The sequence below is a fragment of the Ursus maritimus genome, unplaced genomic scaffold, assembly GCF_017311325.1.
Source record: "Ursus maritimus isolate PB19 unplaced genomic scaffold, ASM1731132v1 scaffold_22, whole genome shotgun sequence".
NCBI classification, from domain to species: Eukaryota; Metazoa; Chordata; class Mammalia; order Carnivora; family Ursidae; genus Ursus; species Ursus maritimus.
Window position 1 is genome coordinate 42593592 of NW_024424675.1, and position 25401 is coordinate 42618992.

Genomic DNA, 25401 nt, shown 5'->3' on the forward strand with positions numbered 1-25401 from the left:
GGGACAGGGGCCGTCCTTCTGGGGTGATAGAGATGTTCCTGGACTCGATCGTGTGACCATTGCACAACCAACGTACACACTCCCAGCCACGGAATTGAGTGTGTAAAAGGGTGCATTTTATGGAATGTAAATTATCTCTCGTTTTAAAACACAAGAGGACGTCGGATAAACCCAAATTAAAGTACAATCTACAAAATACAGGACTGACCCTCTTCAAACACGGCAAGGCCATGAAAGACCAGAAAGGAGAGCAGAGCCTCCCCAGGCTGCCGGAGACGGAGGCCCAGATGACCAAAGGCTTGGGCGTCCCCAAGTAGAAATGGGACGTGAGGGGGGAAACTGGTGGACTCCGAGTAAAGTCTATAGTAAATGGTACTGTGTCGACGTGAATGTCTTGGTTCTGACAGTCGCGCTATTATGTAGGGTGTCGATATTAGGAGAAGCTGGGGCTCAGGGATTTGCACATTTCCTGCAAGTCTAAAATTATTTCAAAATATAAAGCTAAACCAAGAAGACAGAAATGACAGAGAGTGGCAGGGAACAGTGGACTGCCTGTCCTGCTGGCCCAGCAGGGACCACCAGCCCAGGCCTCTGCAAAGTTAAAGCCTGGACTGGGGGGAGGGGCAGGTTGCCCTGCCTGGGGTCGGTTTCCCCATTACCACCAGACAGACTGCTGAAAATTCAGGGTGACACCTCTCGTTCATCTAAGGGGCTCAGCAGTGGTTGGAGCGGCCTCGGGGGCTCCCCTCCACCCACCCGTGGTTGTGTCTGAATGTATCTGTCCCTGCCCCCGCCCTTCACCCCACAGCCCTTTCCCATGAAAGTAGTGAAGTGGCGGCCCCGTGGGACTGTGTCATGTGGGTCCCGGCACAGGACATACAGGTCTAATTTCCATCCCCCTTGCTGGTCTCTGGGCTCCTGGGAGGAAAATGCTTGGTTTTGTTTCCTTGGAACCCAGCCCTGGGCCAGGCATGTAGCAGGTGTTGAATGAATGCCTGTGCATTTCTGAGGCGCCTCGGATGGTAGTGAAAGAGTAGATGCCTTCCAACCCCACGGCTGACAGACTTTTCAAAGTGGTGGAATCTTCCAAGATTGAAAAGGTACGGAGAGCTTCAGAAAAGAATAAAACCACCACCACCGCCACCCAGAATGATTTGGTCACATTAGTGGCTCATCTTTTTTTCTTTAAGAAAGAAAATGTTACAGATACAGCTAAATTCTGCTATAACTCCCACCCCACCCCCCGCCCAGAGCCGGCTTCGGCAGGGAGAGAAGGTGGGAGGGAGCCTCAGCCTCCTGCCCGGGTCTTGACGCAAATCCGAATGGCGTTGTTTCGTGCGTGCCGGTCTAACCTGAGTGGGAGCCGCCTCGTGCTGCGGGCCGTGCTCTGATGTTGTGTTTTCCGCTCCACGGCAGGTTGAGGTCCGCTGATGCTGGCTGTGCAGAGGGATCCATCCTTGTAAGGAGCAGCTCCCCACCCCCTCCCGTCCCCGGGGACCTACCCCAGCCCTCACATCACAGGTGTGTGGCCTGGGCAGTCACGCGGGGCTCAGAAGGGCCCTGTACCGGGTTTAACGCTTTGCTGTCTTCATCTTGAAATTCTTCCTTTCTTTTGAGCAAGGGGCCCCACGTTCTCATTTTGACTGGGCCTTGCCGATCTGATGCCACGGAGCACTGATGGAGTCCTCCTCCTGCACCAGACCCTGTCCGTGGCCAGTTGGTGGCATGAACCTCACCACTGATCCTCCCCAAGACTCTCTGAAAGGCGCGGTTCCCATCAACCCATTCTGCAGATGGGGAAACTGAGGTTCAGAGAGCTCCTGATGCTGGTGCCCCTGCCTGAACCACCATGGGACAGCTCCTTTGAAGATCAAATCTGGCCCAGGTCCCTTTCTCTTAAACCAAGGTGCAGAGCGGGTAGGGCTCGCTCACGTGGACATGCCCCTGGGAGGCAGAGCCAGCTTCCGGGCCACCCATCAGCCGGGAGCTCGAGGCCCCCCGGCCTGGCGGCTGAATTCATTTCACACATTTCCTCTCCCCCTGAGGACTGTCTCAGTGAACAAACCCCAGGGTGTTAATCAGAGCAGCCACTTCCTCTCAGACCTGCCTGCTATAATTAGACGCTAGGCCTCACCATCTGAGCCAGGCCCCGGCTGAAGAGGGCTGGGCCTGCGGCTGCTTCCGGCCCACAGGTTTCCNCGCTCTTCCCCAAGCACCCCAGAAAGCCTGGGGGCAGGGGTGTGTGCGGGGAGGGGCAGGTGCTCAGGGCCCGAGGCCCATGGAAGGGGCCCTCTCTGGCTTCCCTACCTTCGCAGCCGTGGGGGCAGACAGGATCCATTTCTAGAAGCCGAGAGAAGCCCGTCCATCTCATAAGTTCACTTGTGGAACTCGGGTTTCCCGAGTGTCTTCTGTGCGCCTGGAGCTGTGCTGGGTGAATGAGACACACAGACCCCTGTCCCATGGACCTGGGACAGAAACAAATGTCCCGTGGACCTGGGACAGAAACAAACGCATCCACAAATGAAAAACAGAAGCAGAGTGACTTAAGAAATGGCAACGAGGATGATAAATGAGGGAGACAGATGGAGAAGGGTGATGGGCGGGGTCACTCCAGCAGCATGGTCAGGGCCCCAAGGGTATGAAGGCCCTGGGACGGGACAAGAGATTTGAGGATGACCGAAGGCAGAGGGGACAGTGGGTGCCTGGGCTGGAGGTGGGGCAAGCTAGAGAGGGGGTGGCTGGGGTCCTGCAGGGTCCCCCGCTGTGGGCCACCAAGACAGGGCTGGGCTCCAAAGATCGGGAGAAGCCGCCAGACAGCAGACACTAGCTTTGTTTTGTCCAGAGCAGGGGTTCTCTACTGGGGGTGATTCTGCTCCCCAGGGGACACCGGCAGTCGGGAAATGTTTTTGAGGTCACAATGGGGCTGGGGGTGCTCCTGGCATCTAGAGGGTGGAGGTCAGGGATGCTGCTCATCCCCTACAGTGCCCAGAAAGGCCTCAAGTGTCAGTGGCGGGAGGCTGGCCGGGGCGGGGGGGGGGCGGGGGGAGGGGTGGTGACTAAGCGGAGAGTGGAGGAGGAGGAGGAGGAGAGAGGCGGGGGATTTGCGGTGGACTGGGTGTTGTTTGTGGGCAACAAGTGCACTGCTGAGAAGGAACGTCTAGGGAACGGCTCGTGAGGAGATGTAGGGAGAGGCCTCTGGTGGCAGATGACAAGCAGCAGAGGCTTCCCTGGAAAGCCTTGGGAGATGGAGGCAGGTGCACAGGCAGGTGGGAAAGGATTTTGAATTTGGGTGTAGAGATGGGATGAAGCTGGAGAGCAGGCAGGGGTCACATCCTCCCTGGCTTCATGGGCTCAGAAGAGGACTCTCACTGACAGCCTCTGAATGCAAAGGTGTTCAGAGCACTGGACGGGGAGTCCAGACACCAGGTTTCAGCTTGAATTGGGGCTAACTGGCCAAGTGACTTTGGAAAACTAACCCTTTGGGGGCCCCAGTTCCCCCTTTGTCCATGCTGCTGTCGTCTTGTCCCCCCAGGGGGCTTCTGGGCAAGGTCAATGAGGTGCTCAGTGTTGGGACCTAGGATGTGGGTGGGATGGGGATGTGACTTGTCATTCTGCTAAGTGTTTAGGAGTGACCCCTGAGAGCTGTAACCTCAAGTCTCAAGTGTGGGTGACCTCCAGGACCCAGGTAGGGGGTTTTTAACCAGCGCAGGCATCATCGCCAAGTGGGCAAGTGTCTGCAGGACTGTTCCAGGGCCATCTCCAACAGCGACCCCATGTGGTGGCAGGGTGCCATAACAGCAGTGAAGTTTGGTGGGTGAACAGCTGCACCCACACCTGTTGAGGATGATTTTGGGATCCTTGGGTGATTCCAGGTGACGGAGGACCCAAGAAGGAGACCTAGTGTCCTATAGCATCAGGAACCTAAGTGATTGAGGAATAAAGACAGTCATCACCTTATCACAACTTGGAGGGGTTTGTTCTGACCCCCTAGTTTGGAAGGAAAATTTCTTGGGACCCAGGGACTCCTGGGAGCGCGGGCGTGAGGGGTACAGGAGGGAAGTTGTCAGAGCTATGGCAATGATGTCGATTACCCTTCTGCCTCAATGACTGGCTTGTTGCTCCAAGAATGCAATCAATTCTTCTGGTCCCCCCTCTCTTCCTCCCCCAGCCTCGGTGCTTGCAGCCCCAGTCCCAGGAAAGGATTTGCTCAGTTGGGGAGGCTCTGAAGACAGTCAGGTGAAGGGAAGGCAGGGAATAGGGTGGGTGGGTAGAGGCTTTCACTGCCATCCCAAGTTACAACCTCTCCCATCTCCCTTTTCTGCTCAGAAGATGCTTCCAATGCGGACGTGAAAGGGACTGTCCAAGATGCAACTTGAGAAGCAGTCAAAGGAGTCCGCCAAACCATTTATCCCTGTGGAAATAATAGATGGCTAACTTACACGGAAGAATGCACAGACTTGTAGGCGAAGAAAGAAATGCAGACAAAGCCCCTCTCCATTTTGATCAAATTAGGAAACAATTATAAAGCAGTAAAACCCAGTGCTGGCAGGGATGTGGAGAAAATGACACATCGGCTTGGCTGTTAACCCATTCTGATTTGGAAGGTCAACCTCTGTGCAAGAAACAAGTGCTGTGAAAGGCCCCGGCCCTCTGACCCAGCATTTTGTTGTTCGGCAACATGTTTTGGTCCTCAGGGACAAAAGCATTTACAGTTGCCTTATTTAAAAAGGGGGGGCTGCGGGTGGAAAAAACAAAGACCAAAAGCCCCAGATGCCCCGGGCTAACATTTGTGGAGTGCTCACACTATTGGAAATGCTGAATGTGTTTTCTTCTTTAATCCGCAGACAGTTGTGTATTTTATGAGCCCTCATATCACAGCTGAGGACCTGGGAGCACAGAGGCCAGCCCCGTCTCCGTGGTCACTCAGGTGGTTAGCCCAGCCTGCAGCCTAGAGGGGGGCCCACTCCACCTGCTGTTCTATAGCACGGAGGCAGAATTGTCGGCCAAAGAGAAGGTGACGCGCAGCTCCGTGGGGGTATGCTGTCACCAGGATGCGACCCAAAGATAAAAAGGGCTTCTTTCTGCTTTTGCCTGGTGGTAAATACGAGCCCGCGGCCCGGCGGGCATGCCCCAGCCTGTGGTTCTGGAATGTGGGCGAGCCACCCTCCTGGAGGGTGGTGGCTGGTCTCGAGGCAGCCAGTTCCAGCCCACAGACCCGGCCGGCGAACCCACTGTGTGTTTGCCCAGGGAACCAGGCCAACTCCCTCCACGCCACCTTCATGGGAGCTGAAGCAGCGGAGCCGATGCCTAGACCCTCTCAGGGTTGCCCCTGGGCAGAAACGCGGCGGCCTTGTGGTTGGAGGTGCTGGAAGGATGGCGACAGTCTAGGCAACTATGGCTTCAAGGAGATCGCGACGTTTTGGAGACGTGGCACAGGGCAGAGCCCTCTGAGCAGGGGACAGGAGGGGACACAGCCTGGTGGCACATTTGAGGGTGGTGTGAGTGTTGACGTGCCTCAAACTCTCAGGAAACCGTGGCTCCTGTTCTTGGGGCCCGACCTCCCCATCTCTAAAGAACGGGGCCCGTGCAGATGAGTGGGTTCTAAACACGTGACCCAGGCTGCCGCAGGGGGGGCAGGGGACCTGGGGAGGAAGCCCTTCCCTTTCAGCGGCTCTTCTGTCCTTCTCAGTTTGGCTAGATGCTCGGCGCGTCTTCCCGGCCGGCCGGCCCTTCCGATCCCCCGTTGCCGCAGAGACACCAGCCTCAGGCTCGGGGCCGTGGGCAGGCGACAGTATTTCCTGACATGGTTTTCACTGTGCTCATTTCTAGAGGTATCTTCTATCTGTGGCAGGTGATACTGGTTTCCCACTGACATCGCTGATAGAGAATTTCCTTTTGAAATGAACGTATTCAGGTAAAAAACAATAAGTTGCGTCCTTCTGGATACGACTATGAAGCAGGTGACAGGTCAGAGTCCCAGAGCCGGCCCCTGGAGGTCTCCAGCTTGGGACCCACAGACAAGGGCCCTTCTCGGCCCCTGTAAGATCGGCCCCAGGGCTGCCTCAGGTGTCCGGGGCCTCGGCTTTGCGGCCCACCTCTGAAGAGTGCTGTCCCCTGCACGGGGCCTGGGTCTGAAGCAGATGGTCCTGGGCTCAAACCCTTGCTCGGTGCTTCGCAGCTGTGTAAGCTGGGGCAGCTGTCTCAGCTTCTCTGGGCTTTGCTCTTTGCGCACAGTTAACAGCCCTTTCTTGCAAGGACAGTACCAGCGTTCCGGGTGGTGATGGTTGGCACAGAGCCTGGCATTCAGCAGACCTCCAGCTACTGCTGCCTGTTCTTGCTTTCCCATTTAATCAACGGGCCAACTGAGGCCCAGAAGATGCTTGAGGTCCCAGAGCTTCTCCATTCAAAGGCAGGCCGCTGTGACTCTGAGTCTCCCCCTGGGGGGACGAGCCTGCCCTGCTTGGCCAGTTCCCGGGCCTGCTCCCGCGCTCCGCTTCCTTGGAAGGCAGCCCCAACCCTCCCTTTGTCCTGCTGTCGCCGGCTGTCCGGGAGCAGGTGGCGTTGCCCTGGTGCCGGTGGGAGGCTGAAGCGGGCAACACACGCATTGCTATTTGCTTTCCTCTCCACGGCCCCTTCCTGGTCTGGGCGGACGTGGGCGTGGGGCCAGGTGTGCGGGCACGGTGGACCTAGTTGTCTGCTCCCCAGTCTAAGCTACCAGTGATGCCCTGAGCCCTGGGGTGGGCCAAATGCAGGGCAAGTGACTGACCATCTTGGGGCCTGGACTGAGGGGTTTCCCGGGAAACAGGACTTAACAGTGCTGGACAGGGAAAGTCCCAGGCACAAGAGGGCACACGGGTCCCCCTCTCTGCAAGAGGCCTGTGTGGGGGGCAGTGGGTGGGATGGCAGGTGGAAAGGGGACAGGATCAGCCACCCCCAAGGACGCTGCACTGCTCCCCTCTGGCCCTGCTGCCTTGCAGGTGGGGAGCAGGGGGGGGGCAGTCTGTACTGGCACTGGTTTTGACATAAGGCAGAGCTGAGGGAGGACTTCCTGTCCTATCCCATATTAATGACACGGCACATCATTTCCACTCTCAGAGCCTCAGTTCCTCATCTGTAAAATGGGATAAGGATTCCACTTCCCTCACAGGGATGCTGGGGAATCAGATGAGAAGATGAACTACAGCACTTAGCAAAGTGTAGACATCTCATACATGACAACACGTGATTATATTAGGTGTCTACTTAAAATGCAGCTTCCCACTACTCCCAGAATCAAACCCACCCCACTGCTGACATGAACCTTTGAAGCTTCTGTGATCATGACCTGAGCCTGCATCTTCTGCCCCAGCCACGCTGGCTCCTGGCTGGCCTAGGCCTGACCATGCCTCTCCCTGCCTCAGGGCCTTTGCACGTGCTATTTCCTCTGCCTGCAACACTGCCTCTGCTTTTCCCAGGACTGGCTCCTTCTCATCTCTGGGCCTCAGTTTAAAGATTGCACAGAGAGATTTTTCTCTGTGTAACTTCCTTGACAGGATGTTTGTTCTGTTGGGGACAAGCCATTTCTTCGCTGGTTCACAGTGGGTGCCCCAAGTCTAGGATGATGCCCGGCCCAGAGCTGTGCTCAGGACGCGTTTGTGAACATGTTTGGGAGCAATGAACATTGGCCTGCGGAGGTCCCCACAGGGCTGGAGGAAGAGCCCGGGGTCCTAAATCCCTTTCCTTCGCTGAGCCTTGGCTTCCTCCTCTGTCAGCAGGGATGCCAGGAGCGTCCAAGTCCTTGGGGCCTGAGAGGCATGGACGAAGTGACAAAGACGGACCAGTCCTGTCCCTGCAACCACACGCAGCAGGACCCCGAGGCTGGCAGCCCCACCAGTGGTGACCTCACATGCACCCCTCTGCGCCCATGCTCCTCCCTGCATCCTTGGGGGTACGCACTGCCCACACTGCACTCTGCTCTGGAAACGGAGGCCCAGAGGGGGTCCTCCCTGCCCGGGCCCCCAAGGGGGGCAGCCCCAAGCCTGCTGCCAGAGCTCACCGGCCCGGCGGGCGGCTGACGCGCCACGTGCCCTCGGCCCTCCGGGACAGGCTTCTCGCGGAGACTCCAGAACATTGTCAAAGCTGTCAAACAATTTCCCTGCCAGGATTTTACAAGAATCCAAGGCCTCGCTGCCCGATGCCAAACACCCTCTTAAGACAATACCTCCAGGGCCTGTGGGCCCGTCCGAGCACCGCCGCCTTTCCTCGGCCATATATAGGCAAAAGCTGGGGAATCCCTCTCCCATCCCCCGGGCTGGGATCCCAGGGAGGCCGCCACAGCCTGGGCCAGACCCTCGGGCTCTTGCGCATCCCAGATGGCCCGTCTCCGGCCAGGGGGCCTGGTGAGCAGGCCGGGGGGCGGGAGCGGGCAGCGGGCCCAGCGGGTGCTCGGCCGGCCCGGGGCCTCGTGGTGCCCCGGCAGCTGGAGCCCGAGTGGCAGGACCAGCGCGGGCTCTGACCAAATAAGGCCTGGGCAGCAGGGCCTGGACAGGCTCACAGGCGGCCACGGGCTTGTCTGCTCCGTGCTTCCTCCTGCCCCACTGTCCTGCCCCCCCAGCCGCCCACACAGGCTGCTCCCCAGGCTCGGAGGAGAGCCCCACCCTGAGCAGAGCTGGTGGGCCGTTCAGCAACCCCCCTGGGAGAGGAGCCTCCGTTCAGGACCCTTGGAATGTTCTATTTGGAACCTGCAGGAGCCCCATTTAGGATTCCTGAAATTCCTGCTGCAGCCGCGGGAGCCCCAAGCAGTGGCCTGCCCTCCCCATGGTGCATGTGCACCCCTGCCCCTCCCCCTTCCTGGCCACGCGTGTTCGCTGTTTCACGTCCCCTGTGGGTCACCAGTCACCCCTTGCAGCCCTTCCTGGCACCTGGTCTGTGAGGTCAGAGGACGAGGCCAGCCAAGGGGCTAGGGCAGGGACACGGGGACTCTGGAACAAACCGTCTCCCGCCCCACCTGTGCCCATGCAGTGGTGAGGGTCTGAGCCCTGGAGGGAGGAATCCATCCCTGTTAACCAGCTTGAGCAGCCCCCTGGGGAGCAAGCACCCTGCAGGCGGGGACCCGGAAGAAGGGGTAAGCCCGCTGGATGGAGGTGCCGAGGGGGCCAGGGGGCTTGTCATATTCCAGGAGCCACTGTGGAGCGTGGAGCTCCTGAGTCTCCCCGCCTTGGTTCCAGCCAGCAACTTCTCTTCTTGGAACCTCAGTTTTCCCATCCTTAAAATGGGCATAATACAAACCCTGCATCAGGGACAGTTGTGGGGATTCAATGGGATGAGGTGCGGAGGGCTTGAGTGGGATCCTGGGCCAGGGAGCGGATGCTTCTTTTCCTGGGGGACTGGGGGAGGCAGGGGCTCTTCCTCTGTCCCCAATGCCCCCTCCCCAGCTCTGTGCTACCGTCCCTGCTTTCTCATTAGCCTGGGCGTGCTGCAGTGGCACTTGGAGGTCTCCCGAGCAGGAAGCCTGTGGCTTGGTGTAGCCAGCTGTTGCACGTGTGAGCATGCGTGAGTGCGGGCGAACGTGCGGAGCCCCCAGAGCCCAGCTGTGCAATCAGGGACATCTGCAGAGGGGTGGGCACCTGGGTCCCTACCGTAGGCACGAGGAGGCAGGGATAACCAGCGTTTCTCCGTGGCCTGTTTCTGAAACCTCTCCATAAGATCTGAGACTCTCAGGGGGATGGGGCTCACCCGCTGGGCCCTCAGAAGCCCACTTCCAGGACTGACTACAGAATTGGGGGTCCAGTGCAAAATTAAAATGTGCAGCCCCTATTCAAAGAGTAGCAAGACTTTCAAGACAGCAAGAGAGCAGAGCATTAAACCAATCGTGAGGCCCTTCTGAGCATCGGGGGCCCTGCGTGACCACCTGGACCCTGTCCCCTCCCTCTCCCTGGCAGCTTGGGGGTGTGGCCTTGGCCAGGCCCACTGGACACTTCAGCCCGGCAGTGTGGGTAGGATCAGCAGGAAGGGTCTGTAAAGTCTGTCAAAGTGACCCCCCTCCCCCCAGTCATGGCCGCAGCCGGGAGCTCTGCCCCTGATAAACGTGCTCTCCCAGCTGTTCTGTTCAAGCCCAGAACCAGCTTTGCTCCCAGAGACCAGAGGTGAGCGTGTGCGGCCCCTGCCATTAGCCTGGGCGGTGCTGGCCAGGATACTGCGGGCAAGGCCGTCTGTGAGCTGCACACCGCCTAGGTGGCCAGGACGGGCTCCACCAGACGGGGCAGCCTGACAGAGCTGGGGAGCCCTGGAGGGGGAGGGCAGGGAGGGGGCCCAGATGTCCTGAGAGCCCAGAGCCTGCCACCTGGGGGCTCCTGCAAGGGTCTTGGGGCTCCCCTGGTGGCTGCCACCTTTGATGTTGGCCCCGGGGGTCCTGGAGGCACCCCCACCTCTCTGGAAAGTTCTCTATGATCTCCAGAAACCACCACCTGGTGCTTGAACGCGCGCACTGGGAACTCGTGGGGGCTCTGCTGGAACCTCAGGGATTCCGCTCAGAACCTTCTGGATTGCCCCCTCAGGGTAGGGAGTGGGCATGGCTTGTTCAGCGGAGTGTCTCCAAGCCTGGCACAGTGCTGGCACAAAAGGGAAGAGCCACCAGCTTCCTGTGGCGGTGGAGGAAAGGAGCACGTTCTCAGCCAACATCAGAGAACTGGGAGACGGAGTCCCTCCAAACCCTCCCCGAGGCTGGGACCGTAACGCACATGGCGTCTAGTCCTTCAGCGTTTCATTGTCACAGAAAGCCTCTTGTGCCCGTGCCTATTTTTTGATGTAGGAAAAAGATCTTTTACCCAAGGATCTGGGGGCTCTGCTGACAAGGGTCCCCCTTGTCTTTCTCCTGTAAACCGTGCGCCTGGCGACTGTCCTGCTTTCTGCAGCTCCTCTTTCTTCAAAGTGGAGAGAGAAGAAATACGTTCCCAGAGACAATCGACCCAGAGCTTCTGGGCCGACCTCTGTGCTCTAAAGTAAACTTGTCTTTTCAATTAATTAATCTGCCAAGATTTATTTGGCACCGACTGCATGCCACAGCCAGCCCTAGATACCGAGAACCGGATGAAAAGTGAGCTGAGGGAAATGCTACCTCAGTGCAGCTAGGCTGCTTTTCTGTTTACAGAGGTAGAGTCCAAGGCTCAGAGAGGTTGTGTGAGTGATCTAAGGCCACACAGCACATGCATGGCAGTCTTTGGATTGCAAGCATGTTGAGCCGGAGACATCGGCTAGGAGAGGTGGGGGAATGGGCAATCATCACCGGTGGTTAGGGCTCAGGCTTTGGTGCCAGTGAAACTGGGTTCAAACCCTGCCTCTGGGACCGTTCACCCAAGCCTGGGTTCCCTCAACCTCCGAGGGTAGTGCTTCGCTACCTGCTAGCCAACCTCTTGGAGCCTCCGTTGCTCATCTGTAAAATGGGAATGTAAGAATACTGCTCGTTCCTTCGGTCCCTCAACAAGCATTTATTGAGCACCTACTATGTGCCGCATGCCACTCGAGGCGCTGGGCACAGCCATGAACCAAACAGCCCCCAGGGCTTGCTGTGAAAGTCGGCAGGGGTGGGAGGGTGGCAGCGTGGCTGCCCAGGCTCCCTCTGTGAGCTGGATGTGGGGCAGTCGCATCAACGGGGCCGGGCTGCAGGTGGAATTCAGCAAGATGGGCCCCAGCTCTGAACTGACCAGGGGGCCAGGTCTGGGGCCCAAGGGAAGCAGCGGGAGGACTGGGGGCCAGAAGGAGGGCGAGGATTAGGAAAAGGAAGAGAGGAGGGGTCTCCGTCATTGCTGCCCTTCTCTGAAGAAGGAACGACGGTTGCCGGGCTCTGGCTCACTGGCCGGTCGCTGTGCTCAGCTCTGCAGCTGCACTGTCCTGTGGGTCCTGAGTTCCCAGCGGGGCATGGGCCCATGTGACCGAGGACGCCGAGGCTCGGGATGCAGTCACAGCTCGTGAGGATGGAGCCTGGGTTGCGTCCCTCTGCAGCCTGATCTTTTAGTCATGAAGGTGATGGCGTGGGAAGAGAGAAGCGGAAGGGAAGCGGAAGACTTGCCAAGAGAGCAAGGTGAGATCCCTGCTCCGGAGGACTCTCTGGGCCCTGCCTCTACTTCCCCAGGGAGAGGGCCTGGCTCCCCATCCATGCCTCCCAGAGGGGTTTTGCTCCCAGGGACTCAGGCTCAGGATTTGGGCCTGGCCCAGGAATCTCCTAGGCACGTAGCAGCTGTTAGACTTCCCAGAAGATGGTGCCCCCACCTTGGGGTGGACTCTTCTCCACAGCCAGGAGCTTGGCGTCTCTGGGGAGGCTATTTTTAGACCTTACAGCTGGTTTTTATCGCAGCTGCTGCTATGTACGTGTAGAAACCCTGGGTTCGTTCTGCCAACACTCGGGACAAACTTTGCAAATGAGCAGGGATGGTGTTGATCAAATGGGAGCTCAGGGGAAACACGAGGCTGAAGCACGTGCTCTGTCCCCACCTGGACTCTGGGAAGAGAAGGAGAAGAGCCAGAGCCAGCCAAGAGGTCCCGGGTGGGTGACAGCAGGGTTAGGCATGTTCCAAGGAGATGGAGACTGACATTTGGGAAGCCAGAGTGGGATTTTTAGCAGCTTTGGGCTTCGTGACTTATTTCCCTTCTGGAAGGTGGCTGAATATTGGGGTTGAGAGCATGGATTTTGGAGTCAAATGAACCTGATTTTGGGTCCTGACTCTCCTTTTAACAGTTGTATGATTATGAGTGTATCAGTTAGTTGTGCTGTGTAACAAATGATCCCCAAGCTTAGTTGCTTAAAACCACATGATTTGGTGAGTCAACAAGTTAGCTTGAACGACCACCTGGATGGTCGTCTGGTCTGAGCTGGGATCCCTCATGCATTTGTGGTCAGCTGCTGGGCCAGCTGGAGGCTCCGTTTCTGGGGAGTGGCTGACAATTGTCCAAGGTGATGGAGACAACTGGGTAGTGGGTCTCATTCTCTGGCAGGCTTGTTCTCCGGATGGAGACAGGAGTCTGAGAGAGAGAGAGAGAGAGACAGAGAGAGAGAAAGCAGAAGCATGCAAGGCTCTTTGAGCCCTATGCTGCAACATCATTTCCGGCCATTCTGGTATCCAAAGCAAGTCACAAGACCAACCCAGATTCCAGAGGGGTGGGGACATAAACACTACCTTTTTTTTTTTTTAAGATTTATTTATTTATTTGAGAGAGGGAATGTGAGCAGGGAGAGGGGCAGAAGGAGAGGGAGAGAGAGAATCCCAAACAGGCTTCCCACTGAGCATGGAGCCCGATGTACGGCTCGATCCCACAACCCTGAGATGACCTGAGCTGAAACCAAGGGTCGGGTGCTCAACCAACTGAGCCACTCAGATGCCCCCAAACGCTACATTTTGGTGGTTGCAGCTGCAAAGTCACTTGTGAAGTGTTTTGAATACAGAGAGGGATGGAGAACTAAAGTCTTCACAACTCAGTATATCACACTGAGTCTTATGTAGCGCCTTGAGCCCCAGTTTTGTCATTTGTAAAGTGAACAGCACGGCTGTTGGGTGAAGTAAATAAGATGGTGCAGGTAAGGTCATTGGCATAGAACCTAATACAGAGTAAGTGCTCAGAGCTGGAGCTGTCACAGTCCCTTGAAGGGACGATTGCTCCCTGCCCCCCCCCCATCTCTGTGAAACATGCCTCAAGGGTGAGCTGCTTTCTGGAAGAACACAATCCAAAATGAGAGCCTATAGTTGCAAGAAACCCACCAGGGCCAGGAGCCTTTTGTTAATTATTTCTGCCACTGTCCCTGTTCAGCTGGACTGAAGTTGATCAGACATAAGAACTTACTGGCCACTGTCTGTCTGTCCTCCAAGCCATGTAGCTGTCTTCATTCTATTAAACAACCCAGGCACATTCACACACACATGCACACTTCTGTTCATGCATTCATGTGCACACTCACCTGAACATCCACACGTGCACACACGTACACTCACTCACTCACAGCACACATGCCTGTTTACATGCAGACACACCTGGCATTTCACACATTTATTCTTACACATACACACCCTCTTGCACACTCATACTCACATGCACACTCTCATGCATCCCACAGCACACCCACATGCTCTTGCAACACACATGCTGTGCACATGCATGTGTGCACATTCACACTCACACAGCTCTCCTGGTTTGAGTTTCACAGCTTCAGTTGGCTGTGACCCTGCAGACAGAGGAGCTGTGTAGGTCCAAGGCCAGGGCCAGGAGGCTCATTTCCACCCAGCTCAGCTACCAGGCTGTGACCTTGAGCACATTCCTCTCCAGCTCTGGCCCTCAGTCTCCTACAATGACACCCAGCAATTGTTGAGCATGCCCGATACATTCTTATCCAAAACTCACAGCAGCCTGACAGATGGGGAAACAGAGGCTCAGAGAGCGGAACAGCCTGCCAGGGTCACCAAGGCTGTAACCAGAAGACTTAGGGTTAGAACCCAGGTCTGGTCTGACTCTAGAGCCCATTCTTCCAGCTACTTTGCTACACGGCTCCTGGGCCCACTTCATTGTCACAGTGAGGGAACGCTGTTATAATCCCACTTCGCAGGTGAGAAATCTGGGCTCCAAACGTGTGGTGACACCCCCCATGGTCTGCCCTCGAGCCACACGGCGCTTCATTCCCTTCCTCCCTTTCTGATACCAGTTCCCCTCCGGCCTCAGGGCCCTTGCACCTCTGCCTCTTCCCTTTGCCGAGGTGATGTTTGTTCGTCCTGTGTGTCTCACCTCAAACTCCACTTCTTTGGGAAGCCTCCCTCTCGAACCCCCAAACCAGACAACACTATACACGTTTCCTACTACCACAGTCTACATGTGTCCAGAGGTCTCACCCAGCTCTGTGCAGGGTCTCACAAAGCCAACTGCGAGATGCCGGCCAGTTGCACTGCCCTCTGGAGGCTCTGGGGAGCCCCGTTTCCTGCTTGTTTGGGTTGTTGGCAGGAAGTGGTGCCATGATCCGTGGCCCCTTCCTCCATCCTCAGGCCAGCCACATCGAGGAGGTGGGAAACCTCCTCAATCTGCTGTCTCTCTGATTCTGTCTTTTGATTTTCTCTTCCACTTCTTTTTCCTTGAGGCCTAATTGACATATAACATGAAGTGTGTGTCGTCTTCCACTTTGTAGGCTCTTTGCGGTTCCATCAGACCCACCTAGACAATCCAGTATCACGTCTTCACCTCTAGGTCAGCTGTTTAGATAAATAGGTCCTGGGGATGGAATGTACAGCATGGTGACCGTAGTTAATGACTGTATTGCATATGGCTAAGTTGCTAAGGGACTAGACCTTAAAGTCATCACCATCCCCAGATAAAAAAGAAAAAAATTTTTGTAATAATATGTCACGAGGGATGTTAACTAGATCATGTTGTGGTGACCGTGTTGTGGTGCACGCAAGCATCGAATCATCACATCACACACCTGAAGCTAACATGATGTTACATGTTTGTTATACCTCTGTAAATAAATGAATGAATAAATAATTTTAATAATTAAATTTATTTAGGGGCGCCTGGGTAGCGCAGTCGTTAAGCGTCTGCCTTCGGCTCAGGGCGTGATCCCGGCGTTCCGGGATCGAGCCCCACATCGGGCTCCTCCGCTGGGAGCCTGCTTCTTCCTCTCCCACTCCCCTGCTGTGTTCCCTTTCGCTGGCTGTCTCTCTGTCACATAAATAAATTTAAAAAAATCTTTAAAAAAATTAAATTTATTTAAAGCAATAAAGATTTCCTCAATGTAAACTGAAATGTAAAATAAAATAAGGAGTAGAAATTTAGAATTAAAAAAAAAGACAAACACCACCTTTAGCTTGTTCCTTAGAAGTGGATCGTTCTATTTTGCCCACCTGTTCCTACTCCACTCTGTAATCCCCCATGCCTTTCCTTATCCTGTCGGCTGCCTAAGTGACCCCACAGGCCTTCTAATCTATGCACGTGAAATCGTCACATATATCAACTGTACCTAATGTTTAAAATTAAGAAAAAAAATCTAGTTGATACATGAAAAAAACAAAAGGTCAGCTGTTCAGTGACCTTCATTCCATCCGCAGCCCCAATTTCCTGTGCCGCATAACCTAGGGTATTAGGTTCTGGGGACTGGGGTGCGGACAAGTTTTGGAGAACATTATTCTGCCTTCCACACTCTTACCTTATTGATATTTTTCATCACATGCATGTGTCAAATTTGTTATTTATATTCATTTGTGAGATTCTCTGTTTTCTGTCTGTCTCCTTCCAGAGACCATCAGCTCTATGACTGGTAGTTGGAGGAACTGAGCACAGATTCCCTGAACAAACAGTAGGACCAGGATTCAGATCTGCACCTTTGCATAGTTATTTCTCAACAAAGGAGGTTGGATGCTCATTTTCCCCAGTGCCTCTGTCAGGGCTGCTGGGTTCAGTTGCACACGTTATAGACTGCACAACTCCAGGGCTCTGCTCACACCTCAGGCTGTGATCCTTGCAGGGGGGTCCAGCCTTCAAGCCTGTGGGTCATGGCTCTGCTCCTGAACCTGGAGCTTGTGTTCTCAACCTCGGCTGCCCTTGGCGTTATCCAAAAGGCTTCTAAAATCCTGATGCCTGGACCATACCCCAGACCCATTGCCTTAGAATATCTGGAGTGGGCCTAGGTATCTGCATTTTTGTAGGCGCCCCAGGTGACTCCAAGTGCGGGCTGAGGTGGGGGCTCCCTCTGGCAGGGACAGAGAGAGAGTGATGTAACGGGGAGGGAGGGGAGTATAACCGAGGCCCAGCAGCTGCGATGACACATGTGCCTTCCCCTCCCACAGGCCCCGTTTCCCCACCTTGTGTGGCTGTGACCCGGCCCGGGGTTCCTGCGGTTGATGAGCTGGCCTGATTTATGACCAGCCAACACGGGGCTGTCAGGGAACGTGGGCCTCTCCTGTCTATCAGCCCTGCTTCACCACGAGCAGCGCTCAGCCCTTCTGGGTGACAAGCTGGCTGCAGAGACAGGTAAGGACGGCTAGGGGCCCGTCAGACAGGCCACGGCGTCCCTTGAGGAGTACGTCCTTGGGTCCGTATTTGGGAGCTTCTTGAAGGTTGCCCGATCTTAAGTCGTACTTGGCCTCAGTCGATTTGCTGGCACGTCAGCTGGGAATTTTCCCTCCGCATGCGCTGAGCGCAGCTCCCGTGGGCCGGGCGGCTCGCTCTGGGGGCCGGTGATGCAATGCGCCGGCGGCCGGGCCCTGGAGCCAGGGTGAGATAAGGCAACAGGGGCTGTCTGGGGCAATGCGCTGTCGACACCACGTTTCCAGGACACTTCTGCTCTGCCCTGCACTTGGGGACCTGCTCGAGGGAGGAAGGAAGGGGGGGCACGGAGGAGCCGGGGTGGAAGCCAGCCAGAGATGGGAATGTGTATTTCACCATTTGTGAGAAATACCCATGCTCCTTCCTCTGTTCCCCTGGGAGGCTGTGGCTCTTGGCCGTGACCCACCCCTGGACGGTGCAGTCCCTGCCGGGACACTAGCCCGGCGATGGGCCTGGCAAGTGTTTGCATTATGCCAGGGTCACCCAGCCAGGGTGCCTGAGTCCCACCCCGGCAGCCCCAGGCCCGAGCCCCTGTCCTCAATTGGCCCTCCCCAAAGAGCTGCCTTTGCCTCGCCTCTTGGCTGGAGCTGGGCATTCAGTGTCTCTCGGTGTCTTCCGGAGTAAGGCTGGCGGTGGGGATGGAGAGACTCAGGGGCTGCTTGGGGCAGGAAGGGGGGCACTGGGGCTTCTTCCGGGCAACTCCCCCCCAGGTGAAGCAGTAACATTCAAACCACGCCCTCAACTGCCAACACGGCTCCTCTACCCATGGCCTTGGGACATTGTCGTACTAACAGTCTGTCACGTTCCCTGCTCTGGCTTGGCAGGGCCCCGGATCAGGTCAATTATGTGCCACGACTTATCCCAAGAAGGGGGGCGGGGTCTGATGGAAGACCGCCCTTCTCCACGGCACTGCAAATTTGTTTCTGCAGTAACACCTGCTGACTGGACACTGGCTGGGGCCCTTCTCAGCCTGCCCACGTGTGAGTGCATTTAATCCTCAAGCAGCCTTGGGCTAGGTAAACTCTTGCTGTACCCATTTTGTAGATAAGAAGACCGAGGCACAGAGAGGTCAGTAAACAGGCCCAAGCTGCACAGAGTGGGGGGCAGCTCTGGCACTGGGATGCAGGCCTCCACTCACTGGGGGCCTCTGGGGAGGAGGCGGCCGAGCCTACTGTTCACATGTGCCGTGGAGGGGGAGTCACGGCCCCGGCCACAGGGGTCATGGGGAGTGCTTCAGCTGCTCAAGAGGAACCGGAACTTTGGCAACCGCAGTCTTATCTGCTCCCCACAAGAGCTGCAACTTGGCAGCACTCGTGGGCACTGAAGTTGGTGGCTCTTCATTCACTCACTCATTTGTTCAGCCAGTGGTAGCTGAGTCCTTCTCATGTGCCAGTTCCTGGGCCCCGGGGCACAGACAGGGCAAGACTCTTCCCTGGAGTTCCAGATGCAAAGGGAGGCTGGCACTGAGTCAGCAAGCACGTGGTTTAGATGCCGGGGTGGGTGGGTAACGGGGTGGTGGGTGATGAGGCAGGAGCCTGTCTGAGACAGGGAGGTCAGGGAAGGCCTCTGGGGAGGTGACATTTGAGCAGGGACCTGAATGAGGAGAAAGAGTGAGCCAGAGGAGAGCTGTGTTCATTTTCAATGCTGCATATTTCTTTTTCCTTTCCTTTCCTTTCCTTTCCTTTCCTTTCCTTTCCTTTCCTTTCCTTTCCTTTCCTTTCCTTTCCCCCTCCCTCCCTTCCTTCCTTTCTTTGAGAGAGAGAGAGAAAACCTTAAGCATGTTCCACACCCAGTGAGGAGTCCCACAGACAGCTCACTCTCACCACCCTGAGATCATGACCTGAGCTGAAACCAAGAGTTGGACGCTTCACCATCTGAGTCCCCCAGGAGCCCCCTGTGTTGCAAATTCCCACAAACTCAGTGGTTCACGTAACACCTGTTTGTTATTTCAGGATAGTAAATGGGTGGGTCAGGAGTCAGCACGTTTAGCTGGGTTCTCTGTTTAGGGTCTGTCAAGGCTGCAGACAAGTTGTAGGCTGGGTTGTGTTCTCATCTGGAGTCTCAACTGGGGAAAGACCCACCTCCAAGCTCCCTTAAGTTGTTGGCAATTCAGGAATGAGACCCCATTGTGGTCTGTTGGCTAGGGATGGCTCTCAACTTCTAGAGGCTACTCATAGGTCTTTACCAGGTGACTGCCCTTGTTAGGCTCCCTCACACTTTCAATCCCTAATTTCAGAAGGGCCTGATTCCTTTTAAGAGCTCACCTGATTTGGTCAGGCCCATCCAGGATAATCTCCCTTTCGGTGAACTCCAAGTCAATGAATCAGTAACTTCATGGGAATGACCTTCAGTCATATTCACAATCCTGCCCACATTCAAGAGAAGGGAATTCTGCAGGGGACCTGTACCTGGGACCAGGATTCTCCCTGCTACAAAGGATGTAACCTGTTCTGTGCTGCAAGAAAACACAAGAGCGCTCTTTGGAAGGACTCCCAGCCGAAGAGCCCTAGAAAGAAAAACCAGTGTGAGGCACAGGCTGCTTTCCAAAACCTTCCTTTGGCCAGCTTTAGTAATTTCTCCAAGTCCTGGGCAACTGTGTTGGGGAGCCACATGTGGGTTCTATTCATGTGCTGCTGTATCCTTCACAACAGAAGGAGACAATATATTGCTCAGGACTCTTTCTGGTATGAGTGACACAAAACTTAACTGACTTAAGAAAGACAACATTTATGTAACTGAAATGGTCTGGTCTAGCTTCAGGCACGGCTGGATCCAGGGGCTCAAATTCTGTCATCAGGACTTGATTTCTCTCCATCTCTGGCTCTGTCTTCCTCTCCAGCTGGCCCCTGACAACTCAAAGTTTATATCTCCCCACTTCCCTTTCCAATTGAAAGTCAAGTTCTTTCTTCCCAACACTTTCACAGAATTAACTCAGACCATATCAATTTGGGTCACATTCTTCTCCTCTTTTTTTTTTTAAAGATTTTATTTATTTATTTGACAGAGATAGAGACAGCCAGCGAGAGAGGGAACACAAGCAGGGGGAGTGGGAGAGGAAGAAGCAGGCTCATAGCGGAGGAGCCTGATGTGGGGCTCGATCCCAGAACGCTGGGATCACGCCCTGAGCCGAAGGCAGACGCTTAACCGCTGTGCCACCCAGGCGCCCCACATTCTTCTCCTTGAACCAATCGCTGAGTCCTAGAGGATGGAATAAGCTGATCGGCCAGGGCTGGGTCACGTAGCCACCCTTGGATTCTGGGAGTGGGGCTTTCCCTGCCCAACCTACAGGGATTCAAGTGGGGTGGGCATCCTGTAAGAACATTCCAAGTGCACTTTCCAGAAGATGTGGGAGTGCACATTGGGGGAGGGGATGGGGGGCTGAGAGTGGTGGCAAATGTGACAGTTGTCTCTGCATTTGGTGAGACAAATGGAATGGTGTAAACATCTCCCATCCCACCCCACCCAGGGGCAAGAAGCCAAAGCGGGGGAACTTCTACAGCCTGAGGATGTGTGTGCTTGCATGCAGGGGGAGATCGGTGCCCTCCCTGAGGTGGGCAGATGGAGGGAAGCAGTTGGGGGGCAAAGGAGGTGCAGCCATTCCTGGGACAGCGTCACTGCCCTCGACTGGAAGTGGGTGGCTGGCAAATTTCTTGAAGTGCAGGATTGAGGGGTAGACGGCAGGATCTCTGGGCGGGGGAGACTGTCTTCCTGGGGCATCTGGTAAGGCCCAATCTGTCTTGGGGAGTTCTGGCTACAGCCAAGTTTCCCAGCTCCAGACCAGCCAGAGGCTGCCGATCTGCCCCTATGAGGGACAGTTTGGGCTCCAATAATGAGCACATCAAGGCAATGAATGTGGTCTGGCCAGCTAGCACCTGGAATGTTCCACCTGGGGCGGGACCCTGAATTTGCATGATACCTGGGACAATGGGACAGGATGAGCAGCAGAATTTGTAGGGCCCAGTGCGAAATGAAAATACAGGCCTGCTTTAAAAATCATTTAAAAATGATTAAGAACTTCCAGATGCTGACGGCAGAGCATGAAACCAAGGGCAGGCCCTTCTGGGGCCGTGGGATCTCCCTGGGGCAGCCCACCTTCGAAGCGCGCCGGCGGTGGGGGACAGAGCCCAGCACTTCCCTCCAAAAATCAAATGTCATTTGACTTAGAAGAATCAAGTCAAGTGATGCCTCCTGCCCCCACTGCTGAGTCCTTGAAACCCCAGGCACTCCCCCTGGACCCCTGTCCTCTCTGGGCTGCAGTAGGAAGACACTGATTCTGCTTGTGTATGCCGGTAGGAGAGAGACGGAAGAAGAAACTGAATGTGACTTGAATCTGGGCGAAATCCTGCTTTTGCCATTGATCAGCTGTGTGAGCCCAGAGAGGAGGTTCCTCTCTGACCCGTAGGCTCCTCCTCTATAGGGTGTAGCTATAGATAGTGCATGTCATGGAATCGTTGCTGGGTTAGTTGAGCCCAAGTGGAATAGCACTGGGGTGGCCACACGTCTGGGCCCTGGGGTTGGTCACCATGTCCGTAGGGAGAACTTTTGCATGGCATGGAGCATGCTCTGCGGGGAGGGGGGGTGCTGTCTGTCTGTAATGGCCCCAATTCTCTGGACACCCTGAGAATGGGGCCTGGTCTCTGTCTGTGGCCACCTCTGCTGGCGCTGCTTCCGGTGTGAGGGGGAGGAGTTAATCCCCTGTCCTGCATTCCTATGTTCCTCCTGTCACCTGGCCTCCCCACCCATGGGCCCTTGCCTGCTGCTCTAGTGACGCCCCTGCCAGAATTCTTTGTTTGTTTTAAAGAACTTTTTTTTTTTTTTTAAGTGATCTCTACATCCAACATGGGGCTTGAACCTACAACACTGGGTTCAAGAGTTGCACGCTCCACGGACTGAGCCAGCCAGGCGCACCCAGAATTCTTTTGCTTTGTTTCCTTCTCTTCCCTTGTGTGCCCCCATCTGAAGGCCTCCAGGAGGTGTCAGGGCCTCAGGCAGGAGCCTTCCCCCGTGTGCATCCCCCAATCTGTAGGCTCCAGGCCTGTTCTCCTTGTTGCATTGGCTGGAGGCCTCCTAGGTCTGTTCTGGGCAGGTCCCCTTGGGCTACGGGGTTCTATCCAATGCCGGGCTCCACTGTGCGGTGTGCCTAAGGGACGTGTAGAGGCTCGGAGGGCCTGCCTGCTGCCCGGAACAGTAGCTGTCCCTTTGTACGAGCTGATTTTCTTCCTGGACCACAGGAACCAGAGAAGTGCCATCTCCGGCATCACGGCAAGTGTGTGGAGCTTGCTGGCTGTCCGCACCGATGGGCTTAATCTCTTGTAGCTGCCTACTGACAATTTGACTTTTCCCAGAGCCCCCTCCCCTCTTCCCTCTGCCCCTCTTGATAATGGTATGGGCCACATTGACCGCCAGACCCATTTGCACTTTGAACGATGTGGAGCCACTGAAGGAGGCCGGAGCTGCCCGGCTGGGGGGGTAAAGGCCTCTGTTCACAGTGGTCTGCAGATTTCACCTTCAAGGCAGAGAGGTCCCCAGGCAAGGCCGGCTTCACTGGCCTGTGACCTGGTCAGCTGCTCAGGGCCCTGAACTCCATGGGCCCCCACACTTGGTTTAATGCTCTGGGGTCACTACCTTGAAATTCTCAGTACTTTTCAAACAAGTACCCTGAATTTTCATTTGTCACTGGGCTCTGCCCTTGGATTTTGGAGCTTCCGGGGGCCCTGGGGTGGTCCCCACCATGGGAAGAGCGCTTGTCTCCACATTCAGGAAGGACTGTGTGGTGTCCCTCACTCGGGTTCAGGGTCCCCTCGGGGACCGTCTGAGTATTCTGCCACACCCCATTTTGATCCTCCTGCTTTTTTGTCAATTTTTTACCTTTCTAAAATTCATCAAGTCTGAGCCAGGGGCTCACTGCCCTCTCCTACGATAGCATCTTGCTTCATCTCAGGATACCGCCATGAGCTCCATTTTGCAGATGGGGAAGTTGAGGCTGGGACGTGGGTGCAGCAGCTTGCCAAGGCCAGATGGGCTATGGGTGGCTGAGACAGCCGTAAATCCAGTCTGCGGAGCCCAGACCCTTACCAGAAGTTTCCCTGCCAGCAAAAGGCAGAGTTTGGAGGAGAGAAGAGTGTGTCCTGTGTCCACACCCTCCTCCCCAGCTGTCTGCCTGTCCCAGCACTTACTCTGTGCTGGAGGGGGTGTAAGTCCCTGAAACGCTTGGGGTCCGTGGCTGCATCACGCAGGTGGGGGGTCAGCTGCCCACGGACTTGCGCTGGGAGCCCTGTGTGGTTTGTACCAGGAGCCAGCCCGGGCCTGTGCAGAAGCACATCTCCTGGCCTTGCCCGGCCTGGCAGAGTGGACTCCCCAGGGACTCGAGGGACTGGCCATGCCAGGGTTCCCAGGGCTGGGTTCTAAGGGAGCTTTTTAAAGCCATTTCCTGGGCCAGAAAGAGAAAGATGTCAATTAAGAGCCCGGCTGAAGCGTGAGACCCGAGTGTCCTTGAGCCGAGTCACGGAGCCTCCCGGCGTGGCTGTCCCCGCTCTCAGCGTGTGTTCCAGAGTCACAGTGGGTCTTGGGGCCTCTCCCTGGAGTCCCTTACAAGGGGAGAGGGTCCAAGCAGACTTTTTTTTCCGGAAGCTTCTTACAGTGCACATTTTGACCCAGCAGGCTGGGTCAGCGGGGGCCATTTCTAGCCAGCTCCGGGTGGCACTGATGTTGGTCTGTGGGGACAGGGACAGGGAAAGGGGCATGTACCCTAGTGGAAGAGAAGCCCCTGGAGGGGCTGTGACGTGGTATGACTGGTGAGGGCTTTGCTATCGGGGTTCTAGGCCAGAATCCCAGCTCCATCGCTGCTAGCTGGGACTCAGGCCCTCAGTCTCCTCCTCTTGAAAATGGGGCTAATGACCATCTCTGCCGTATGGGGCGGTGTGAGGAGGCAGAGGGCCTGGCGCCAGATGGAAGCTCAGACCATGTGGGTTTTACGTTATTTGAAATGTGACCAAGTGTGGATCTTTCCAGAGACACCCCCCCGAACCTGCTTTAGGACTCCTCCACAAGGATGGGTCATCTGGCATCTGAAGATTCTTTTAGAAGAACTCCCGGGGGTACCTGGGTGGTTTAGTTGGTTAAGTGTCTGCCTTTGGCTCACGTCATAATCTCAGGGTCCTGGGATCGAGCCCCACATCAGGGTCCCTGCTCAGAGGGGAGTCTGTTTCTCCCCGTCCCTCTGCCCCTCCACCCTGCCTGTGCTCTGTCTCTCTCTCAACAAATAAAAAAATCTTTTTAAAAAATAAAAGAGTGGATTTGGGGTAGAAGGGCTGAAAAGGATGTTAGAATTTTGGGCTTTGCACAATTCTGTATGTACAAGCTCTCCGGGGCTCTCTGTGCACGTCAAGGGTGCCCTTGAACTTGGAAGAAAAGTTGCAAAGACAGTACAGAGAGTTCCCATATATCCCTCAGTCAGTTTGAATTTCCCGTAACGTTATCATCCCACACGACCAGGGCAGTGTTGTCCCAAGCGAGAGCCCAACACTGGCACATTATTATTCACTACATTGGAGACTCTGGAGCTCACCAGTTTGTCCCTCCCTTTCCTGCTCCGGGGCCCGGTCCGGGACGTGCTGCATTTAGTCCTCGATTTCTTGTTTCTCTGGATTGTGACACTTTCTCTAGTATTCCTTGTTTTGGATGATCGGGCCATTTTGGGGAGCGCCGCTCAGGGGTTTGGTGAAACATTCTCCAATCCGGGTCTGCCTGATGTTTTTTCATGGTTGGCCCAGGGCTAGGGGGTTTTGGAAAAAGACCATAGAGATGAAGGGGGCTTGTCCCCTCCTATCACGGTTACATGATATCCATGTGGTGGTGTTTTTACTCTTAAGCAATTTTGGAAAGATAACAACCCTGCGTGTTGGCTGTAGATGAATCTATGGAGACAGACAGACAATATGCCAACCAAAAGTGTGGGAGGTGTGTAACACCCTCCTCTCTGCCTCCCTTGCTACACGATTTTTGAGGAACTTTCTCTGACATCCTGCAATCTGACTTGGCCAATTTCCTTGCTGAAATCAGACCTCGGCACAACACTGAACCCCAGCAGCCCGACTTCCTGGAGGCCGCCCCTCCCCACTGGGCTCTTTGAAAAGGTCGCAGGTTCAGGAGGGTTGGTGGAGGGTGTTGACCTGGGGGAAGCAATGTCTTCAGATTCCAGTGAAGCCCTCAGTCCCGGGTCTCCCCTCTGGAGAGGAGAGAGAGAAACCAGAGGGTGCAAGAGAATGTTTAGCATCTTTTGAGAGGAATGGAGCCAAAAACGAGTCCTCTGGTGGAGAGGCCAGTGGGGAAGAAGGCGTTTTGTTC

The 25401-nt window shown here is 55.6% G+C and overlaps 1 protein-coding gene and 1 long non-coding RNA gene across 5 annotated transcripts in view; one reads left to right on the forward strand and one right to left on the reverse strand.

The window, feature by feature from the left end:
• RBM38 (RNA binding motif protein 38) overlaps nucleotides 1-4797 on the forward strand; it is a 39413-nt gene extending 34616 nt beyond the window's left edge. Inside the window, exons 4-6 of one of the 4 annotated variants that reach the window (XM_040638501.1) lie at nucleotides 1417-1521; nucleotides 4169-4236; nucleotides 4330-4375. In XM_040638501.1, the coding sequence (XP_040494435.1) occupies nucleotides 1417-1521; nucleotides 4169-4226 (163 nt within the window). In that variant the 3' untranslated portion in view covers nucleotides 4227-4236; nucleotides 4330-4375. Of the gene's footprint in view, nucleotides 1-1416; nucleotides 1522-1621; nucleotides 1989-4168; nucleotides 4237-4326 lie in introns of those variants that run through there. The other 3 variants (XM_040638500.1, XM_040638502.1, XM_040638504.1) reach the window with 3 other exon arrangements.
• LOC121104626 lies at nucleotides 1175-2603 on the reverse strand. Its single transcript, XR_005836984.1, has 2 exons — nucleotides 2308-2603; nucleotides 1175-1437 (listed from the first exon to the last, which is right to left on the reverse strand). It is a non-coding gene; the product is annotated as an uncharacterized LOC121104626 (long non-coding RNA).
• Nucleotides 4798-25401: the final 20604 nt, after the last annotated feature.